At 39.3% G+C, this 21,411-nt stretch overlaps 1 protein-coding gene across 4 annotated transcripts in view; it reads left to right on the top strand.

Annotated features, from left to right (window-relative positions):
• Positions 1 to 21,411, top strand: part of MYOM2 (myomesin 2) — a 146,232-nt gene that overhangs the window by 74,805 nt on the left and 50,016 nt on the right. For all 4 annotated transcript variants that reach the window (XM_067558437.1, XM_067558440.1, XM_067558436.1 and 1 more), the window contains 11 exons: positions 1,443 to 1,587; positions 1,701 to 1,760; positions 3,531 to 3,598; positions 12,037 to 12,150; positions 13,618 to 13,705; positions 14,284 to 14,322; positions 15,055 to 15,160; positions 19,006 to 19,169; positions 19,496 to 19,532; positions 19,634 to 19,656; positions 20,713 to 20,768. In XM_067558437.1, the coding sequence (XP_067414538.1) occupies positions 1,443 to 1,587; positions 1,701 to 1,760; positions 3,531 to 3,598; positions 12,037 to 12,150; positions 13,618 to 13,705; positions 14,284 to 14,322; positions 15,055 to 15,160; positions 19,006 to 19,169; positions 19,496 to 19,532; positions 19,634 to 19,656; positions 20,713 to 20,768 (900 nt within the window). The remainder of the gene's footprint in view (positions 1 to 1,442; positions 1,588 to 1,700; positions 1,761 to 3,530; positions 3,599 to 12,036; positions 12,151 to 13,617; positions 13,706 to 14,283; positions 14,323 to 15,054; positions 15,161 to 19,005; positions 19,170 to 19,495; positions 19,533 to 19,633; positions 19,657 to 20,712; positions 20,769 to 21,411) is intronic.

Here is a 21,411-nt window from a genome sequence, read left to right on the forward strand (position 1 = left end):
CAATGGACGGGGGAGAGAGAAAGAGGGGTGCCTTGGGGTGTTTGTCCCTCCTTTTTATAGTTTCAATCCCCCCCTTGAGAAATCTTTCCAGCTGAGAATCAGGAGTCAAAGAATCTATGTAAAAAGATATTCTCTGCTGGTTTTTTCACCTGTTTGAGCTTTCTTTTTTTCTCTTCCTTCTTGATGACTTTGTTTATTGCTTAAATGCAAATTAAGCAGAACATACATTCTTTTTGTTTAGGACAGACCTCTTTGCCAACTTCTGTTTGGGCAGGGCTTTATGGGATTTGGATCATGTGTTAATAACACCATACAGGGGAATCTTATAACTTCACACACAGTGTTGCCACACATTTTACCAGGACAGTACTGACTGGCAAATTATGAGTTTTTAAATAATAACTCACAAGCCATACCTTGTACAAACACTATTACAATGGGATGTAGGGTTTGAACATCGGGGGTATGTTCTGTCACAAATCCCCAAACTAAAAGTATCTCAAACTAAAAGTATCAAACTAAAAACAAACTCAAACTAATCTCAAACTAAAAATATGAACTTAAACAGCCTTCTGTCCTCAGACTTTTTCCACTCTCTGAACCTAGAGGTTTTTTTAGCACTTTTCTCTGAAGCCCTTCTTCTACTATCAACTTCCTCTGTTTATACTAACCCTCAGCTCTTCCCTACCTGGGATTCATCAACAAGTGGGGCTGGCCGATCCACCGGGGCACCCAGGTATCTTAACTGAGCTTTCTAGCTTTAGTTACGTTTTTCATGCTAGTGTGTGGTATACACCCCATCACACAGCCCCTTTAAGAAAACAAATAATCATATACTATTATAACTATACTATAACCATAGTACTATGCATAACGATACTTTACATAAATAAAATCCAGTGCCAAAACTTATGCCTTCAGTCTTCTGTGGCCCTATATGCAGGTGTATGATTTAATTAGTACTGGTGTCTGCTGTTTGGATTGGTTACAGTAGGCTTATCTATAATATGAAGATATTTCTCTAAACCTCGACCTTCCTGCTGGCCTCAGTGTGACTCGACTCAGGTATAAAGCTCCATGCTGGCAGAAATGTTTGCAGGATTGAAGCCAGTATTAGACTTATAGTATCCTCTCTGTTGGCCAGCTACTCATTCACACAAAGCCAGCATGGTCCATTAAACAAGATTTATAAGCTGAGAAAAAGGACTGTTGTTGTTCAGGTTAAATCAGGATTGGGGCCCCATTGTGGTGGGTACTGTACAAAAACAGATAAAAAGACATCCCCTATCCCAGAGACCTTGATAGTAAGAGGTGAAGGGTAGGAGACTGAGACATAAAATCAGCAAATGAACATGATGATGACTGATATTTTAGGGAGTTATAAATAATTTGCACTACACATTGCATTGTGTAACTATACTTACCTACTTATTTAATTTCAGAGACATAGAATTAAGTGTGACTATTCAAATGGCATTATTGAGATGGTGATGGATCGATTTACAATTGAAAATGAAGGAACTTACACTGTACAAATTGAAGATAAAAATGCCAAGAACCAGTCTTCATTAGTTCTCATTGGAGATGGTAAGTTCACTGAAAAATTTGGTTCAGTCCATGAAAAACAATACATTTCAATTATTTTTTTGAGTGCTTCAGCAACTAACTCATTGTTTAACACTTTTCTGCCATTATTTTAGCATTCAAGGCTATATTGGCTGAGGCTGAACTCCAGAGAAAGGAGTACCTCAGGAAACAAGGTAAGACAGAAAGGGCTGGTGACTTAGGGCTAAGTTTTTGCAGCTAATGGAGCACCTCTTGCAAATAAGCATCCTCAACTCCCATTGACATCAGTAGGATCACTGTGCATCAGTGCATCAGTAGGAACACTGTGCACCATGCAGGAGACAATGAACATTTTGCAGAATGGGGTATCTTATTTCCCAAGAAGTCTACATTGGACACAGTTGCACACACACTATCAGAAACCAAAATTGTGTTTTCTTATGGTCATTTACTGCTCTCAGTTTGTGGTAGAACTTCCACTGTGTGATGTGCTCCCAAGTACAGGGCAGGTAAAGTTGGGGGCCTTACAAGAAGTTCTCTTCTGATTTAACCGGTGAGGGATCCAATTCTAGGCTCTGTCTAATCCAGCAAAGCACTTGAGCATGTGCTTAATTTTAAGCATGCAAGACATTCCATTGATATAATTGATCAGTATCCGTGTGTGTATGTATTCATACACACAAAGAATAGTGTCAAACTGATCCTGTAGTCCTTGTATTGGCAACAAAGAGTAGAGAATTGGGCCCCAAATATGCATTTCTTATTCTCTTTGTATAAAGTCCAGCTTCAATTTTTATTATAACTCAATTTAAAAATACTTTATTGCAGTTCAAAGAAAGTAGTATATTAGTTAGATGTCTAATATGTAGTTGTGAAATCCCACTTTTAAAATATTTATAATTTATAGTTATAATTTAATTTATCAAGTGTATCATTTTTAGAATGTTTTAAAAATATTACTTACACCTTTGCAGAAGTACTAATCTCAGGACACCAGTTAACAGAATCACAAAAATTAGAGATTGAAAAAAACTATTAGTTCATCCTAGCATCTCCGTGCTAATGCGCCCATTTTTAATGTTATCCTTGGTGTATCTGCATAAATAATGTAACTTTGTATTTTCTCTGTTGGTTTATTTACAGTCTTATGAAAGAAAATACAAAACATTCCCTTCAAGGCACAAGCTCAGAGGATTTTTTTCCTGTGAGGTGCTGAGCACTGTCACCCCTCCTTGACTTCAGTGGGAGTTGTGAGGACTCAGCACCACACAGAATCAGACATTAAATTTATGTTGTTAGGCCCTGATCCTGCAAACACTTAAGCATAGGCATAACTTTACTCACATGAGTTGTCCCTTTGATTTCAAAGGGACTATGCCTGTCAGGAAAGCTACTCATGTAGCTTTGCAGGATTGGAGTCTTAATGGAGGAACACCGTTAGTTCACATTTCTCTTTGGCAATATTCGAACATTATTTAAATATGCTTCATTTAATTTAATTTTGAAAAATAATGTCTGGTCAGGGATTTTTGCTTTGAATATATAATTGGGTCAGCATTCTGTTTATTCTCCAGTTCCCTCTCTGTAAAATACGTCATTAGGACATTTGTGGGTAACCCTGTTCTGTCTCTTTCCTATGCTTAGTTGGCAACAGGGTAAGATTAGATTTAATTACTTTATTTGTTTCACTTAGTAAGCTGTTGTGCGTTTGGGAATGGTACATCTCCTAAACTGCAAACTAAGATGGGTCCCACGTTCCCCCCCTCCTCCCCCCTTCTGTATCCCACATCAATAAAACAAATGCTCATTGAAAGGTTTCCTCTTTAGGAAATACATAGTTCATGAATGATTGGGACCAAGGATCCTGGAATATCATTATCTACTTTTCCCCTGCTCACACTGAAGTGAGAATTGTTCCCTCATAGATTCCATAACACATGTTTTAAATTCATTTTATTTCCCAGGTCCTCATTTTCTGGAGTATTTATACTGGGAAGTTACAGAAGATTGTGAGGTTTTACTTGTTTGTAAGGTGAGAAAATATATTTGGAAACATTTTCCAGGTAGTTTTATAAAATCTCACAATAATATGTAGAGGATGCATTTTTAAACATTATTTGTTTTCAATAGTGAGCTAGGCATACAAATATTTCTGGTATTAATTTAGATGACAAAACAGGGCTTTTCATATTTTTAGTCAATGGTTTTGAAAAAGTAACATCTTAATTTCAAAGTAGTGTATACAGAGTTCTGAGAGAGATCTTACTGTCATTAATTGTCCTTACATGCTATTCTAGGAGGCTTTACTATTCTAGTTGCTTTACTTTTTCTAAGAACTCATAATGAGGGGTATGAATAATTAAATTGATTTAATTTGGGAAGCATCAAACTCAGGATATTCACGGCTTTTTGAGCAGTGCAGACACTTCTGTATTAGTTTTAACTACTCATTTTTAATAGCATTTGGGCTTCTAATTAGAGATTGAATAATTCATTATGAGTAATTTATCTTACACTTTTAGTGGCTTTTCTTTTCTGTTCACAAATCTGTGAACGCACATAGGATTTTAGCTTCAGCTCATGCCCAGCATAACTGAGTGGGGAGCTGAACTGCCCTCTGGTGCAAATTAGAGCAGCCACATGGCTATCTTTAGCATACTTTGGCTAGCACAGTACCCTATGAACCATTCCTCTTGCCAGAGATAACTGAAGTGCGCCATGATAGAGACACACCTCCTGCCACCCAAGTCACGCCCTGAGCTATATATGTGCTGGGGGAAGCAGGTAGCATGGAGTACATTACATTCACTTTAAAACCTTATAATAGGGTAATTGCCAGTTGCCCCTTTGTGTTGGCTTTAAGCCCATTTTGTGCCACTGTGGGCTTTACTTGGGCTAAGCATCTGGCTCGTTGATTTTCATTCATTTATTCAATATTCATAGTCGTCGGAACATTTTCTGCAAATCTGTTTTGGTCTACAGGTTGTTCGCAAACTGTTCGCTTCAACTATACCACTGACTTTTGGCATCATTGCTTTGACATTGGTCATCCATTTGACATGGTGGTGTTTATCTTGTCTGATTGTTTAAGACATTTTATAATGAAGGTCAGACTGAACAGTGATTGCCCATATTTACACTGACTCCCTTTTTGTTCAGTTTAAGAACACAAGTAGGCATAAATATTTATATGAAGAGGAAACACAAAGACCATGAATATGGTCAAACCAAACAGTTACTATGAATTAGAATGAATGTTCTTGAAAACTGGTCTGCAGCAGTCTCCTACTCTACTCCAAATAAATAGAATGAGTATATATTTTACATTGAATATAAAATTCAGTAGCTATGATTCAAACCAATAACAACAATGATCTGTAAGGTAATAAATGTATTTATATATGTATGGTGTGTGTGTGTGGTAAATTCATTATCATCTCATGGATCACTTTATTGTTGGTTTGTTTAATAGCTATCAAATCTTGAGGAGTGGGAATTCATGTCTAATTTTGAATTTGTTTGGATTATAGACTTGCCTGTTGTAAATCAGTGTAGCTCATTGAATTCAATGGAGCTGTGCCACTTTACACCAACTGCTAATTTGGAGTTTTATTGGTTTTAGTATATATGTTTGTTTTTAAAATGAAAACCTCTATTATTTTACTTCAAATTCATATAATGATCAGTGTTCAGACTTCATTTTACCGGTGCACACCTTTGTTGCATCCTTATTTGTACTGTCCAAGAACTTGTGTTCCTAAACAGTGGAGACAGTAACTCCTTTATAGCTAACCCAGGCTTGTTGCATTATATTTGGCTGAAACTCAGTATAAACATTGTCAGACTGTATGCTAGCAGTCTCTAATGCTACGTTATTGAAAGCATTCATGGCTTGTGCCTTCAGGCCTTGTTCAGATAAAATTGCCATTGATGTCATACAACTGCAGGAACAGGCCCTGAGCCATTTTGTAGTTCTCAGTATATGAAAAATCCTGCTTGCTTTTCTCATGCAAGGCATCTCTTTAGGCCGGATTCTGAAATTCAGATGTGAGTAACACTGGGTAAGTCCAGAGTAACTCTGTTGGCTTTTAAGGGCTTACTTATGTGAGTAAGGGAAGCAGGATTTGGCTATATGAAGCTCTTTGGATCTTCATGAAGAAGAGCCTCTCCTGTCTTTATCGTTACTGCCAGAGCATTATTTCCATGAAGAGTCTCTGTGGAGTTAGGAAGGCATACATATGAAAAGATTAGGGCTTGGAGCATAAACAGCTGGGGAATCCGCTGCAAAGATGTACTAATTTGTAAACTATCCTTACCATATAGTTCAACCCCTCTTTAAGGAGGCTTCTAAGAGCAGCTGCTGGCTGGGATAGTCCTCCTGACAACATAGCTCCACCAGAGCAATGCGGACAGTGAGTTTGGGCACAGCCATATAGGCCAGGGGGCAGTGTGAAGGGACGGTGTATGGAGGTGCATGGCCCTGACCTCAAGTTCACCTTCAAAGTATGTATAATCTCACAAGATCTACCAGGCCCTGGGGTGTGTGCCAAACCTGATGCTGGTCTTGTGGGAAGTGGGGTGGAGAGAGCCAGGGGTGAGAAATGATCTGGTGAATTTTGTGCTCCCTCTGTTCCCATACATTGGGTTTTCTGAAGGGGAAAATTTGACCAGATGTTTCATTTGAAGTCAAGGATAGTTGAGTGCTTGAGACAGAATTTGGCTTGTAATGAAACAAAGATAGGATGATGATTTTTTTAATTCCCCAGGGTCCAAATTGCTAACTGATGTGCTTGTGCCTCCACTGGGGCTTAGCTAACTTAGCATTCCAGTTCTTCTTTGTGTCCTGGTCTCTATGGGTATTCCACTGGGGTACACATGTGCTCCATGTGCCCAGAGCTGGAGAATTTTGAAAGCAGTGTCCGTTGGTCCACACATGTGCCTTTGCTTACCTTATACTTCCAAGTGAGGAGATAAAGTGTGGGGTGGACTAACCACCTCTCCAATTCCAACCCAGACCATGCGGCAGTGAGAAGGAATGTCCAGTGTCCAAAGCTTCTGCATTATTCCTTTATCTGTGAACACAGACACACATATAGTAAATAGTTTTAGAAGATTTTAGAGTTTAAAGTTTTATCTGATAGTTCTAGTGTTTTATAGTTAGCTCCCTTTTGAGTATTGGAATATCCTCAGGACTTCTGGGCTTCAAAATTTATGCTTCCTGCCCATGCTGCTTCTCAATCAGTAGTGAGCACCAATGCTGCTTGTACAGCCTTGGGGAAACTGACATTGTGCCAAGATGCAGTTTCTACTGTTGGTTTTCCAGGCATACCTGGGAAGGATGGGAACTTTGTCTTAGGAAGCACCTAATGGAAAAGGCTATGGCTTGCAATTGGACTCAGGCTGAAGAACCCTCCCTGTACATCAGTGAGACTCAGCAACAAGTGCGCCTCCTGCTACAAGGTCTAAATCAGAAGTGAAGGAGTCTGCCTGAACAAATCCCTTGTCGGGAGAGCAAAGAGCATTCTTACAAGCTTGAAACTAAATTCTCCTCCAAATTCACTTTGAAGGCATTGGGTTCAGCCCTGTCTACACTGAGCAATTCTCTAAGCTCAGCAGAAGAGAACTTAGGATGTCCTAAGTCTGAAGGGCATGACAAGAAAGTCCAAAAGTCTAGGGCTCCATTGGCAACAGATTTCAATTTAGTGGCAACAATACCTCCAGTACCACCCAAGCACGTACCCCAGGATTCATCAACACTGACAAAGACTAACCACCGAGAGCATTGGTCACTTGTGGTACCAACGTTGTCTTCCACAGTGGACAGGACCCCTCATACTCTGAGAAGAGCTGTGACCTTCACTCCTTGTGAGGACATTGTTTGGGGTGGGGATCAATTCATATCAATTCATGTGCCCACAGTTGGGCACCCACTAACCATATCAGTGAAGGCCAAAGAATCAATATTTTCAATGCAGAGCTATTGTTTAGTGAAAAGCAGGTATCATAGACAAATAGAAAGGACTATACAATGCCTATCCTTAGTAAGCCTCAATTTCCCAAGCATAAACCCTCTGCAACTATGCTGCCCCCACACAGTATCCCGATTGGTAAAAAAAGCGGGATAGCTACCACTCCTAGGTGAAGACTGTCTCTTCCTTCTTCAGGGTCCCTCAGGTCCTTGGTCTATTTTCTCATAGTGAACCCCAAGGCCCTCTGATTTATGATCCCTCGGAGCAGGGTCTAGGTTACCCCAAGGCCCTCTGGTCTTAATCCTTCTTCTGTCTGACAGTATCACCGGCCCTCTTAGATATATGAGATATAGACAGAAAAGCTAGCTACCATGTGATCTTCCCAATACTTATACCCTCTTCCCAAATAAGTCACATGTCCCCAAAATATGCTTTGCCAGCCATACTGGGGGGCCATGAAACCCTTACCATCCTGCAGAGTCAGTCTGGTCTGCTAAGGAAGTTGTCCTATGCCTCCCCTCTAAGAGGGCAACTGTAGTTGCCTTCTGATCCAATTGAGAAGGAGGAAGAAGAATATTCACTAGATCTGGCGGTTCCACCAGAATTGTAAAGATTGTCATCTTCATCTCCAGATAAGCTGGCTCCAAAGTCTCCATCATCCCCTGATGACTTTAAGCAGTTCCAAAAACTCTTTGTAGGGGAGATGCAGGTTCCACTTGAGAAGTTCAGGATCCTCATCACAAGCTTCTGGACATCCTACAGTTCTCTGGTTCCAGTTGAATAGTGCTCCCTGTTAGCAAAGCCATCTTGGAGTCAGCTAAAGTGCCCCAGCTATCTGTGCCCCTACTCCTAAGAGAGCAGAAAAATTTTACTATATCCCATCGAAGGGGTGGGGATGGCGGAGTTTCTTTTCTCTCATTCTGCCCCTAACTTTTTAGTTGTCAGGTCATCATGGATCTAGGCAACAACACCCTCAATCTAACCTCACTGATAAGGAGGGTAATTGTCTCTACTTATTGTGAAGGTCTTTTCTTCTTCTAGCCTTCAGTTCAGGATAGCCAACTACCATGCAGTAATGGCTACCTACAATTTCCTGAACTATTCAAAATTTGCAGACTTTGCTGATAGGTTTCCACAGCAGGACAGAGTTTGTTTCTAGGCTCTCAAGAAGCAAGATGGCTGCCAGGACTGCTCTTCAATCAGTGGTAGATGGTGCTGATACATATTCAAGGGTGATCGCTATTGCAATTATAACATGCAGGGAATTGAGGCTTCATGCTTCAGTGTTTCCAAAGAGGTTCAGAACACCATTGAAATCTCGCCCCTCGATGAGATTCATCTGTTTAACCAAGAGAGATGTGTCTTTGCACACTCTGAAGAATACCAGGCCATTCTTCACTCCCTCGATACTCCTGCCCCCAAAAGAAAAAATCATAGGCAGTCAAACAAGCCTAGACCGATCATTCAACAATTTTATCACAAAAGACCTTACGAGCCACCCCAAAAGAGGCAGAGGGTTCAAAAGCCCCACACCTTCCATAGCAGGTTTTGACCCAATCCCAGCCCACAGCTAAGTTTTATTTTTGATGAGAGCTCAAGACCTGCAAACCACTAGGTCCAACACCTGCCAATACCCATGCACTCTTTGAGGGTCATTTAGCACTCTTTTTCAACACCTGGAGCACAATAAGAATGGATGAATGGGTGCTGAATATCATTCATTCTGCCTATACAATAGAGTTTACATGTGTACCAGCTCCAATATTCCCTTCCCCACACTCTTATGAGAAGATTCTTAAACAAGAAGTCGAATCCCTCTTAGAGCAAGGAGCAATAGAGCATGTTCCTTTTCAGTACCAAGTGAGGGGTTTTCACTTGACATATGTCCTAGTACCCAAAAAGAAGAGCAGTTGGAGACCAATTCTTGATCTCAATAGTTCTCAAACTCAAGTTTTGCATAGTCACATTGGCATCTATAATTCCATCCTTGGAGAAGGACATGTGATTTTCAGCTCTTGAAATGAAGATTGTCTGCTTTCACATAAACATCCACCCTGCTCACAGACATCTTCTCAGATTCATGGTGGTCACCAACCACTTTCATTGTAGAGTACTCCCTTTTGGAATTCCTGCTGCCCACATGGTCTTTACCAAGGTGTTTTCTGTAGTAGCTGCCTATATCAGATGCCGTGGTTTCACTGTCTTCCCCTGTCACAATGACTGGCTTCTTGTAGCCAGTACATTCCAAGAGGCCTATGAGGCGACTTTGACAATGTTGCAACTTCTCTTCTCTTTAGGGGTTTGTGTAAACTCCGAAATGTCCATTCTCACCCCAACACAGACTTTAGACTTCATCGGAATGGCCTTAAATACATCACAACAAGGGCATACCTGCCGATGGACAGGTTTCAGGCAATGAATGTTCTCATAGACTAGGTCATTAGCAGCCTTGTAGTACCTGTCAAAATTTGTGTCTCTCTCTCTTCTGGGTCATATGGCTTTATGCACTTAGGTCATGTTTGCCATGCTTCATCTCCACTGTCTGCAGGCATGGCTTCAAACAGTATATTTACCAAATCTGCAGTCCAGGAGCACGAAGGTGACTGTTCCTGCTAAAGTAATATCATCCCTGCTATGGTGGAAAAATCCCCACCATGCCAGGCATGCGTGGGTGTACCCTTCCTTGCTTCCTCATCACATTATAGATTCTTCCCTGTTGGGTTGGGAAGCCCACATGGACACTGTACAGCTCAGGGCACCTTGACATCTCAAGTGTCCAAGACACATATTAGTATTCTGGAACAGTGAGTGGTTCAAAGGACAGGAGAAGCCTTTCTCTCATTCACTTAAGATCACCATACCCTCATAATGTCAGACAACATAACAAAATCAGATCATGCTACTGGCAGTCTACCTCTCAGGGAACCAGAACATGCTAGTGTACTCTCTCAACAAACATTTTGCTGTTGAGCACGAGTGGGAGCTACACAAGTCTGTGGTGAACAATAGTTTTACTCTGTGGGGGATCCCCACCAAAGACCTATTTGCCTCCCAAATGAACAGGAAATACAGCATATGATGCTCCAGAGGAGCCCTAGATCACCACGCAAAGGATGATTTTCTGCTTCTTCCATGGTCAGATCACTTGAACTATGCCTTCCATCTACTACCACTCCTACCTTGAATCTTATGAAAGATTCAGCAGGAGAGGGCATGAGGCATGTTTATTGCCCCCAAATGGCAATTTTGGTTTTGGTTTCTGAGTGTCCTATGCATGTTGTCTTTGGCACCAATCATTATTCTGACCTTTTCCTATCTCCTGACTCAGTTAAACAGCAAACTCAGGCATCCCAACCACCATCTGCTTCATTTCAGGGCGTGGTTTTTGGACGGACATTGTCCTTAGAATGACTGTGTTCTGAAAATGGACAGAGCATCTTTTGTAATAGTAGAAAGGATTCCAGTAGAAGATCATCTTGAAGCAACTTCTCTGTGTTCACACCTCTTGCGTGGCATGGCTTCCTATGATGAGAGGCTACAGCTTATGGCATCCCCCAAGGCTTTGTAGTTTTTTTGGTCCCAATGCTTATAGCATAGTGCATCAAATTTTGACCCTTTGAGTCCAGCTCTCAGTTATAACACCTCAAACACTTTGAGTGGTCACTCCAGTAAACTCCTCTGCAACTTATCCCTGAGAGTCCCTGGCCTACATATCAGGGTGGGTCTATGCATTTGTGGAGGGCCTTCCGACATAGGACCCACATTCTGTACTTCATCTCTCTGGAAGCACAACAAAGATGGAATAGTCCAGGAAAGTGGGAAAAACTATGCACCTCTCAAATTCTGGGCTGCTCTGGGGTCTGCTTCAACCTCCTGAACCTTTCTCACAGCTGATGATGGATGACTTCTTAGCCAGAATAACCAGAGCGCAAAATGATCCAGCCACTCCCCCTTCCACCCATAACTGCCCCCTCTCATCCCTAGCTACTTCCCAAGCACTCACCCTTGCAGAATGATGTATGGCTGCACATGTAGCCCCTGTGCCACCCCACTGCGGGGGGAATTGTTTTGGGGCTACTCCTGCTCCCTTTAAGGTCCCCTTCCAGAGCAATGTAAATGGGCCTTTGTGGGGATTAGACTCTGCCACATAATGTACAAAGGCCCGAAGGAATGTGTACTGGACTCCGCCTCCCAGGCAGGGAGTAGAAATTAGTGCTCATGTAGAACAGATGCAGCTTTGGATTGCCCTACAGGATTCTGTAGTGTTCTGGCACTAGAGTGAGGATAGGCCATGGAACTCAGGCCATGGAATCTGTATGCTAAAGATGTTATAGGACCAAGATTTGGCCCAATGAAATTTGATTGTAATTGTTCCATACTTTCACTCTATCTGATCTACATAATAGATAATAGAAAAATGTATCATCTTGTATTGCAAATACAGTTAAACAGAGATGTCTTCTGTCAACATATAATAATACATGCATTTTCTGTTGTACAGGTGGCAAACACTAAGAAAGAAACAGTTTTCAAGTGGTACAAGGATGGTTCTGGGCTTGAGGTTGAAGCATTGCCTGATTTACAGAAAGGAGTGTGCCAGCTAGCTATTCCAAGGGTATGGTATAATCCACTGATAAGCACTGACAGTTTCTGCATAACATTTTAACAGGTAGAGTCCTTAGTGTCCAAGTGTCATAATTTCTGTGGACCATTTTAAACAAAGGTACATTTGCTACACTGTAGTTTACTGGTGTAATAGCTAATGCTGATAAGAAATTGCTCATTTTTATTATCCACTCAGTCATTTCATGATTAAGTTTCTTCATGACCCGTGTATGAATACTATCTGGTTCTGATGACGTGTTGCTGCTTAATTTATCAATTTGTTCAAGCACCTTATCTCTGATAGTGCCTCATCTTTACTGTGTGAAATGAGTATGTCTGAGGTAGGAATATCCCCGTCATCCATTATAGCAAAGACTTGTGTGAAAAGGTTATGTTCAATTCTCTGTAATGGCCTCATCCTCCTTAATTGACACCACTGCTCCCTAGTAGTCTAGCAGATCCAGTGATTGCCTTGCAAGTTTCCAGCTTTGATTGTAAAGAGTTCCCTGTCACTTTATTTTCTCTTTGGTTATTTGCTACTCAAAGTTCTCATTAGCCTTTCTAACTTCCATCTTACCATTTACCTGCAATAGTTTGTGCTTTCTTTTGGCTTCAGTCATCTGGGTTAATATTTCCTGAAGGATACCTGTTTGACTTGAATAACCTCTTGTGCCTTGACATTTTAGGTACACTGTGTCTTTTCTTCCTATTTTCCTGCTTCTGTTTTCGTCAAGGGGTTTGCATACATGTGTGATTCTATTCTATAACTTTCATGCTCAGTCCAAATATTTAGATTTCCTCACTTTTGACTTTGACTGACTTCCTTATTTAATAATATACAAAAAATTCCCCTTTCTAAACCATACAAGATTTTAATATGTAACTTCTCTGAGGATAGTGATACTTATAAGTGATACTTATATTTTGGTCACTGTTGATTAGATTGTAGTTGATTCAGCTACAGTTATTTCTTGAACCAAATCAAGTCAGGACAAAGTCAAGAATATTGAGGCCTCTTGTATGCACTAGAACTAGATGTTCCAAAAAGCAATCATTTCAGCTGAAGAGAAATTGCTTCTCTAAACTTTGTCCCAGTGACTTGTCCCATTTGACTAGTTTATACATCAGTAGTTGAAGTCACCCATTATTATTAGACTTAATTGACTTTTGGAACTCAGTAAGCTACTCTTGGTTTACACTGATCAGAATCAGCCATATATGTTTGTTTATATGGAACATCAGAAAAAAGCAACCTTTTGATAGACAATTGAGCTAACTTTATATTATTATATGATTAATGGTTTAGCACATGTGAATACAAGAGCTTACTTATCATGGCTAATCCTGAGTTTCTTATTGGTAGTCATTGTTGAAACAGTTCAAAGTAAGATCCTTGGTAAAGAAAATGTCTAATACTTGCTTACATCTCCAGCTCTAATTTTAATTATACTATAAATGTTTCACGTTTCATTTCTAGCTATCTAAAAAGAATCAAGGTGAATATAAGGCAACAATAACAGATGACAGAGGTCATGATGTGACTCTTCTTGATATATCAGGAAAAGGTAACGCTCAATTTGTTATAGTGAAGTAATGCATGACTAACAATTTTTCAAAAGATGGCAAAGTGTTTTCACTTGCAAATGCAAATGAAAACATAGGACACTTTTGTGCTCCATTTTATTTAAAAGATCTTACTGATTTTAGAGGACTGAGAAACTATATGGGCTTTGAACCAAATTCTTTCAACTTTGGACTGAGCCATGCATTCTTCCCCAAGTAGATTTTAACTATTCTTGGAGGAAAATATGCATTAGTAAGGGAGGCAGCATGTGGGCCAAAATACTCGCTTAGATCATGCAGCAAAAAGGGTTTTACATGTCATTAAAATGATTGAGATGGTGGTAGACTGTTCCAATTTATTTTGCATTTCCATACATTACTTGGTAAAACAGTGTCCATGTCAGTTAAAATATATGGGTAATATAGAATGATTTATTGCTAAGATAAACCTTTCTATATAACTAATGCAATTTCTTTTTTTCCCCTAATGTGGTGATTTTTCATATCAGTTTAAACATAGCAAGGCTATATTCTGAACAAATTTTACTATTTGTTGGCATGTTTCCTTTCTTCTTCTCAGTGTTTGATGACATAATCCTGGCAATGAGCAGAGTCATCGGTAAGTAAATGCTGTCTCTGACTTCCATGTAACTTTTTGGTATTAAAATCGCGAGAGCCTGAGACAGCCAATTGCTGCTGCAAGCAGGAAATCTCTGGGAGTCATGAGCATATCCTATTATGGACATGTTATTAAGTTTCTAAATAGGGATTTGACTTTACTTATTGACATTATTAAAGGGGAACAAAGTATTATTCTACCAGGCTGGTTTGGTTTAGTTACTATAAGTGTCTGAGGGCTATACTTTATAGTTTAATTCACATTAACCTCAGATAAATAAATGACAATTTATACAATATAGAGAGGGTCTGATTCTGATCCTACTGACCCTGGTTCAACTCAGGAGTCACTCCGTGGTGCCAATACAGCTACATGCATGTAAAATAGGTGTGACATCAGTATCAGGTCAGTATTATTTGATTATACAAATAGTTTATTACTTTTAAAATAATCATACTGGCCACAAACTTAATAAACAACAACAAATTATTAATATTGGACCAGACCATCAGCAGGTGTAAATTAGCATAGCTCCCTTCAAATCAAGGAAACTATGCCACTTCACACCAGCTGAGGATGTTGGCCCAAAGATATTAACTATTTCCTAATTATAATTGTAGTTTTTGTATGTGAACCATGTGTTGAGAGGGCAAATATTATGAAAGCCTGATTTGTCTTTTTGCATTACAATACACTGTGTTCTTTGAGCGGAATATGTTGTGTTTTGTACAGGTAAATCTGCTTCTCCACTCAAGGTCCACTGCACTCCAGAAGGAATAAGACTTCAGTGTTTCCTGAAGTACTTTGCAGATGAAATGAAAACTAATTGGTATCAGAGGTAAGTGAGAGTGCACATATCAAGCCAGATCCTGAATTCAGTGGGAGATTTGTTTTAGTCGATGCTAAGATTCATTTATATTTATTATCTTTTTTATGGTATTCAGATAGCACTTCCCATATGACTGTTGACACTCCTATAAGAGAAGGAAGTGTTATCATTCCCATTTTATTGATGGGGAACAAAAGTACAGAGTTATCAAGTGGGTTGCCCAAGGTCACAATGGAAGTCTGTAGCAGAGCCACAAACAGAATGTCTCCAAAGTTCCACTCAACTGTCTGTGCCACAAGAGTATTCATCTTCTCCCGAACAGCTCATAGGCAGTACAATATCTAATAGTGGTTGTCTGTTGGGCAGTTTCTGGCTCCTTTTCTTCCTTTGACACATCAAATTAACCTGTTGCAGAGCTAAATGTCGTCCTTTTACTTTTTAATAAAAAATCTTGGATTAAGAAAGCACGATATAGTTGGCTAATAATTTTATGTGACCTAATATACCATTCCCCAACTTTTGAACAATCACCTGGTCTGTAGTTGGCTGAGACAGACTCTTACAATACTTTTTGAATAGCCCACCAAGTCGAGACTACGCACAGAATTACTTTGTAATGTTACAGTTCCTTCTCCCATTCTCAAATTACATTTGCCATTAACTTCCATGGGAGTACTGAGGTACTTAACGTTCAGCAAGTTTAAATGTTTTGCTGAATCAGGGCCCATATCTATATGGAACCACAGGAAAGGAGGGTTTGCAGGCTAGTGTTTTTAAACTTGGTAATTCCTTGATAACTACCAAAGAGAGTATAGGAAACGAAGTAGTTTGAACTGGACATAGAGCCTGAGTCACCAACACGTTACCCCAGATTTACGCTCATGTAATGGCATTGATTTTCATGAAGAAACACAGGTATACAATGGGAATAACACTATTGAATTGGGTTCAAAGAGCACAAGGAGAGCATATGTGAAGACTACTCATAAGGTGAGCTTAGTATCAAATAAGTTTCACTCTTTGAACAAATACGTTGTTAGTTTTTCTGCCTTTTCAGTCATATTATTTGCCTATTTACCTTGGCTCATACTACAGCTGCTTGAGATTTCAAGGCAGCTTATACCCAATCCTTATCCAGTGCATACGGATAGAATTAAAAAAAACAGAACACTGGCAAAATGGAGGCATCAACAGACTTATATATACACACTTATTAGAAATGTGCCAGATTGTATAATAGGCTTTACACACAGTTTGTCTTTTAAAATAAAAATGTAGCTATAGCTAAGCCAGAAAGGAAAATGCAATCCCACTATGAACAGAATTATTGTAAACCAGAATTATTTAGAGTTAAATCAAAGACTAAACAAATACCAACTTGCTATTTTAAATTAAATTCCAGCTACCCATTCCTAGAAGACAAGGGAAGATAGACAATCTTTGTTTTTCATACTGTCATCAGCCCAGCATGTAGCATAACTTGCAAATTCCCAGTCAGCATTGAATCATCAACCACACTGCATAACACGGAGCACAATATAAATCCTAAAGCCAGCATTCAAGCATCCACTCATTGTACAGTGGGGAACATAACATAGTTTCTAGGCTAGTTCTTTTCTGAAAAGGTAAAAACTCTGAAAAAAGTTCCTGTTCTCATTAAGGTAGCTCTTTGTAGGTATCAGACCAAATCCACCCTGTTTGGACAAATTATTTATTCAGTCAAGGAGAGACTAATGCTGACTTCATCAATTTAATAATTAATTCAGGCCAAAGATGATTGAGGAGAAGGAAGGACCATGTTTGGCTAACTGGAGTCAAGAGAAAGTTTAGATGTAATCTGAGGCAATCCAATTACATCAGTATTTTTTAAGAACTCCTTATTGATTTATTGTAATTTGGAAATTTGCTTAAAAGGAATGGCACAATATGGCCTCTGATATGTAGCTTAGTTTCCTAGTATATATTTATCTGCCTTTTGTTTGTTGGTTGGCAATATAACTGTCTAGTTGCAATGGGAAGAGTATAACTGAATATTTTTGCATGCCATATATGAAGTTCAGCTATTTTTTAAATATTTTGTTCACACATCAAAAAAAAGGTTTTTACTTTTCTTTTTTTTTTTAGTGGAAAATACCTATTTTTTTAAAAAAATGCACTGATAACTCACTGCTGGAAAAAAAAACTTTGTATTTTCCCCCAAGCTCTTCACCTCTGGGATGATAGCATGCATGGAGAGTTTTAGCCCAAATAGAGGATTTTTTTAAAGTTATGTGCGAGGTGATGAAGATGAAAGTAATCATGCAACCTTAACTACAGCACATAAAAAATAAAGAAGTTCATGGCTACCAGTGATTGCTCCTGATGATACACAAGACTCTGCACATCCAGGAACCTGTCTGAACACACCCTCATCTGAGCTACAGACACCTATAGAAACAAATAAATAGAAATAAACAAATATAAATCTGATTCAATGGCATTATTATGTTCACTCACCCATAGTCCCATCCCATCTCTGATGCCAGTGTCCTGAAGCATAGCTTGGATTCCCTAAGTACCCTGTTCAGTCTTTGCTTTAGAAATTTTTATGCCAGCTTTGCTTCTTGATCAACAACAAGGATCACCAAAAGCCATGAAGCTTTATAAACAAATGAGAGAAATGGATGTCTCAATCTGAGGGGTCAAAGGCATAAAGACCACACATGGTGTATGAGTTATGGATATCTGTAGGTGGGGGGCATCCGGTCATAAAAGAAGAAGAATCATAGAATCATGGAAGATTGAGGTTGGAAGGAACCTCAGGAGGTCAACTAGTCCCACCCGTTGCTCAAAGCAGGATCAACCCCAACTAAATCATCCCAGCCAGAGCTTTATCAAACCAGGCCTTAAAAACCACTAAGGATGGAGATTCCATCACCTCCTTAGGTAACCCATTCCAGTGCTTCACCACCCTCCTAGTGAAAAAGTTTTTCCTAATATCCAACCTAGACCAACCCCACTGCAACTTGAGATCATTGCTCCTAGTTCTGTCATCTACTACCACTGAAAACAGCCTGGTTCCATCCTCCCTGGAACCCCCTTTCAGGTAGTTAAAGGCGGCTATCAAATCCCCCCTCATTCTTCTCTTCTGCCAAAAAATATATGGAACCCAACATATTGATTCTCATAGCTCCATGGGAAAATCAAAATGGGCCTGGATTCAGCCCTCCAGTCATTCCCATTGAAGTCAATGGTAGTTTTGCTGACATTAGGAATACAAAGTTAGGCCCTAAGTGTCAAAGATTCATTTTATTGGAAAAAGAAAATCTTAAATTTCATGCAGAAGTTCTTACTATTTTATTATTAAATTATTTCAAATAAGTTAATATAGAAGAAAGAAAAAGTTTCTCTAATTTGGGAAAGGGATATCGTTTACTAATAGGTTTCCCCATCAAACTGGTTTAGCATTGTTATATACTGCATAGGAGTCTACATGTTTTTATGATGTGCAGAAAGGCTTTACATACATTATATGGTGTGTGTGTATTTATATTAACGTGTATATAATAGTCTGTGTGTCTATATATAACTATGTCTCTCTCTATATAAACAGTATATATATAATTATACTCACTCACTCACACACACACACAGTTAGGTTACAATCCAAAGGTTGATATAACTAATGCTTCAGAAATGTTTCATATCCACATTGGGAAGAAAAAAAGAACCCACTGTGAAATTGCTCTCAGTAGTTGTATTTCATTTGTAATTTTAAGTGCATTATATTATCCTTTATAAATGTAATAGCCAAATATTTTATGGAGAATGTACATCAAAAGCATTTTCAAACCTATTTCTGTTCATTTTTCAAGGGAGTCTAAGATTTCTTCCAGTGAAAGGATGAGGATTGGAGGTAGTGAAGAGGTTGCCTGGCTGCAGATATGTGAGCCCACTGATAAGGACAAGGGGAAATACACCTTTGACATTTTTGATGGCAAAGAATCCCATAAGCGCACAATTGATCTTTCTGGACAAGGTAGAATACTGAGTATATTGTAGTTATATGGCTTGATGCATTGTCATAAACTGGATTAAGTGGAAGAATCACTATAAAAATAGAAAGCTATCAGCCAAATTCAGCCATGCTGTAAGTGAACCCAACTTTTCTGGCTTCCTTAATGTTGAGACCATTTCCACCAGGGCTGATTTTGGTCCCATATGTTCAGTTTCCATTTGCTATTATGTAACTTTATCAAGGGTTTTAAAGGAACATTAACATAGATATGTGTGACAACATTTATGTTTACTTATAGATTGAAAACTACATTACATTTAATATAATGCAGAAAAATTTCATTACAGCTTTTGATGATGCATATGCAGAATTCCAGCGACTCAAGTAAGCCATACATTTTTTAATTTATATCCTGTAGTTAGTGCCTTAATTATAGAAAAAAACATAAATGTATTTCTTTTCTTTCCCTCCTTCCCCAACTTCAGGGCGGCGGCTTTTGCTGAGAAAAGTAAGTATATTTTACACATTGTAAGAGACAATCTTCTAATCATGTGATTTCTTTTTATTTAAAGGCAAACCTAATTCTAAGGTTCCATATTTTTCATAGTTCCATGACAGCAGAATCAACCCAATGCAGTAGAATTCAGCCACAGAATTTGCTGTCATTTTTCAAAAGTTGTGTGTCTAGTTTTCTTTAGTTGCAAAAGAAAACTGCCAAATGAGAACTGGGTGGGTAAACCTCTGCTATGCTGTTTTAGAGAGCCTGAAACAATAAGTCTAAGACTACGGCTACACTGACGGCGGCAAAGTCGCTGCCGTCAGATCGATTTCTTTGGATTGACTGAGTGGTCAGTGAAGACCCACTCAGTTGATCCAGAAATCAATGTACTAAGACCACCTTCGCAAGTGGTGTAGCGCTGCATCAACGGGAACGTGGTTCCCGTCGGCGCAGTGCAGTGAAGACAGCGTGCAGAAGAGGAGCAGAGAAGTCGACTGAAGTTACGCAAGTTTTTTGCGTAGCTTGCATAACTCCTGTTGACTGCTGCCGAATCCTGGAGGTAAGTGCAGACAGGGTCTAAGAGTTGTGAACTTCCTTCATTACACTGGGATGTTGACTCTGAAACATAATGATAGACACCACCTGGATGCTAAAAACCTAAACCACTCTTGTTTTGTTGTGTTCCAAAAGCGTATACTGTTCCATACTCAGCTGTCAGAATCTCTTTAACAACTTATTCAAGGCAATTGTATGCTTGGTACAAAATTCCATGGCACATTGTAAATTGAAAATTCGAGGGAAGCATAAAATACTTTTAATATCAAAATAAATAACATGAAGAATACGGTATGAATTGTATTATTTATTTTCATATTTAATTTAATAAAAATCCCTATTTTTAAGATACTGCCTCCTAAATGCTTGAAACTGCCCAAGAATTTCCTTTTGGCCTCAGGTTATTGCTAATACTACATCAGGATTTATAAAGATGAACATATTTAGGAAGTAACACAGTCTTTCAAACTGTGTGATGGTGCTGAAGTATTATTATTATTTAATTCCTAGATCGTGGTAAAGTGATAGGCGGTTTGCCTGATGTGGTGACTATAATGGAAGGCAAGGTAAGGATAACTTTTGTCATTGAGTCATGTTTGTATGTTGGGATTTCTGCATTAGGGGGAGGTGGTGGTGGTACAGAGAAGTTGAGACCCATGACGTGTAGCCTTTTGGATGGAGAATGTATTAATTATTAGGGTTAAGATTTTCAAAGGCAACCAAGGGATTTAATGACAAAGTTCCCACTAATTTCAGTGGGAGTTTTGTGGTAAATGCCCTTGTCAGCTTTGAAAATCTCTACCCATTATTTAATATCAATATTTTATCATTTATTTGGATGTTTACTGTTTTATGTATAGCCCCGTCCTGCGGCACACCAGGTCTGCAAGGGTGGCAAAACCATGCCATCATGGAGGCATTATTCCTCCATCTCAGGGGGCTGGTGATCTCCCCTCCTGTCCCACCTAAGGTCCAGTGGGCCCCGGCTCCTTTGCACTTGTGGCTGGGTTCATAAACTAGCAGAAAACAGATGACCGTTACAACCACAGGACATTATAATTTATTATTAAAGTGGATGCCATTATTAATAGCCTTTCAGTTACCAACAAAAAGTTGCTATTGACTGAAGATTGCCAATAAATGATAGGCAGATTTGCGGGATGGCAGCCAGGGAAGGAAGCACGACTAGACAGTCCCCTCCCCTGCTGG

The sequence above is a fragment of the Emydura macquarii genome, unplaced genomic scaffold, assembly GCF_026122565.2.
Source record: "Emydura macquarii macquarii isolate MOO-44397 ecotype Brisbane River unplaced genomic scaffold, CSIRO-AGI_Emac_v2 contig_2063, whole genome shotgun sequence".
NCBI lineage: Eukaryota > Metazoa > Chordata > Testudines > Chelidae > Emydura > Emydura macquarii.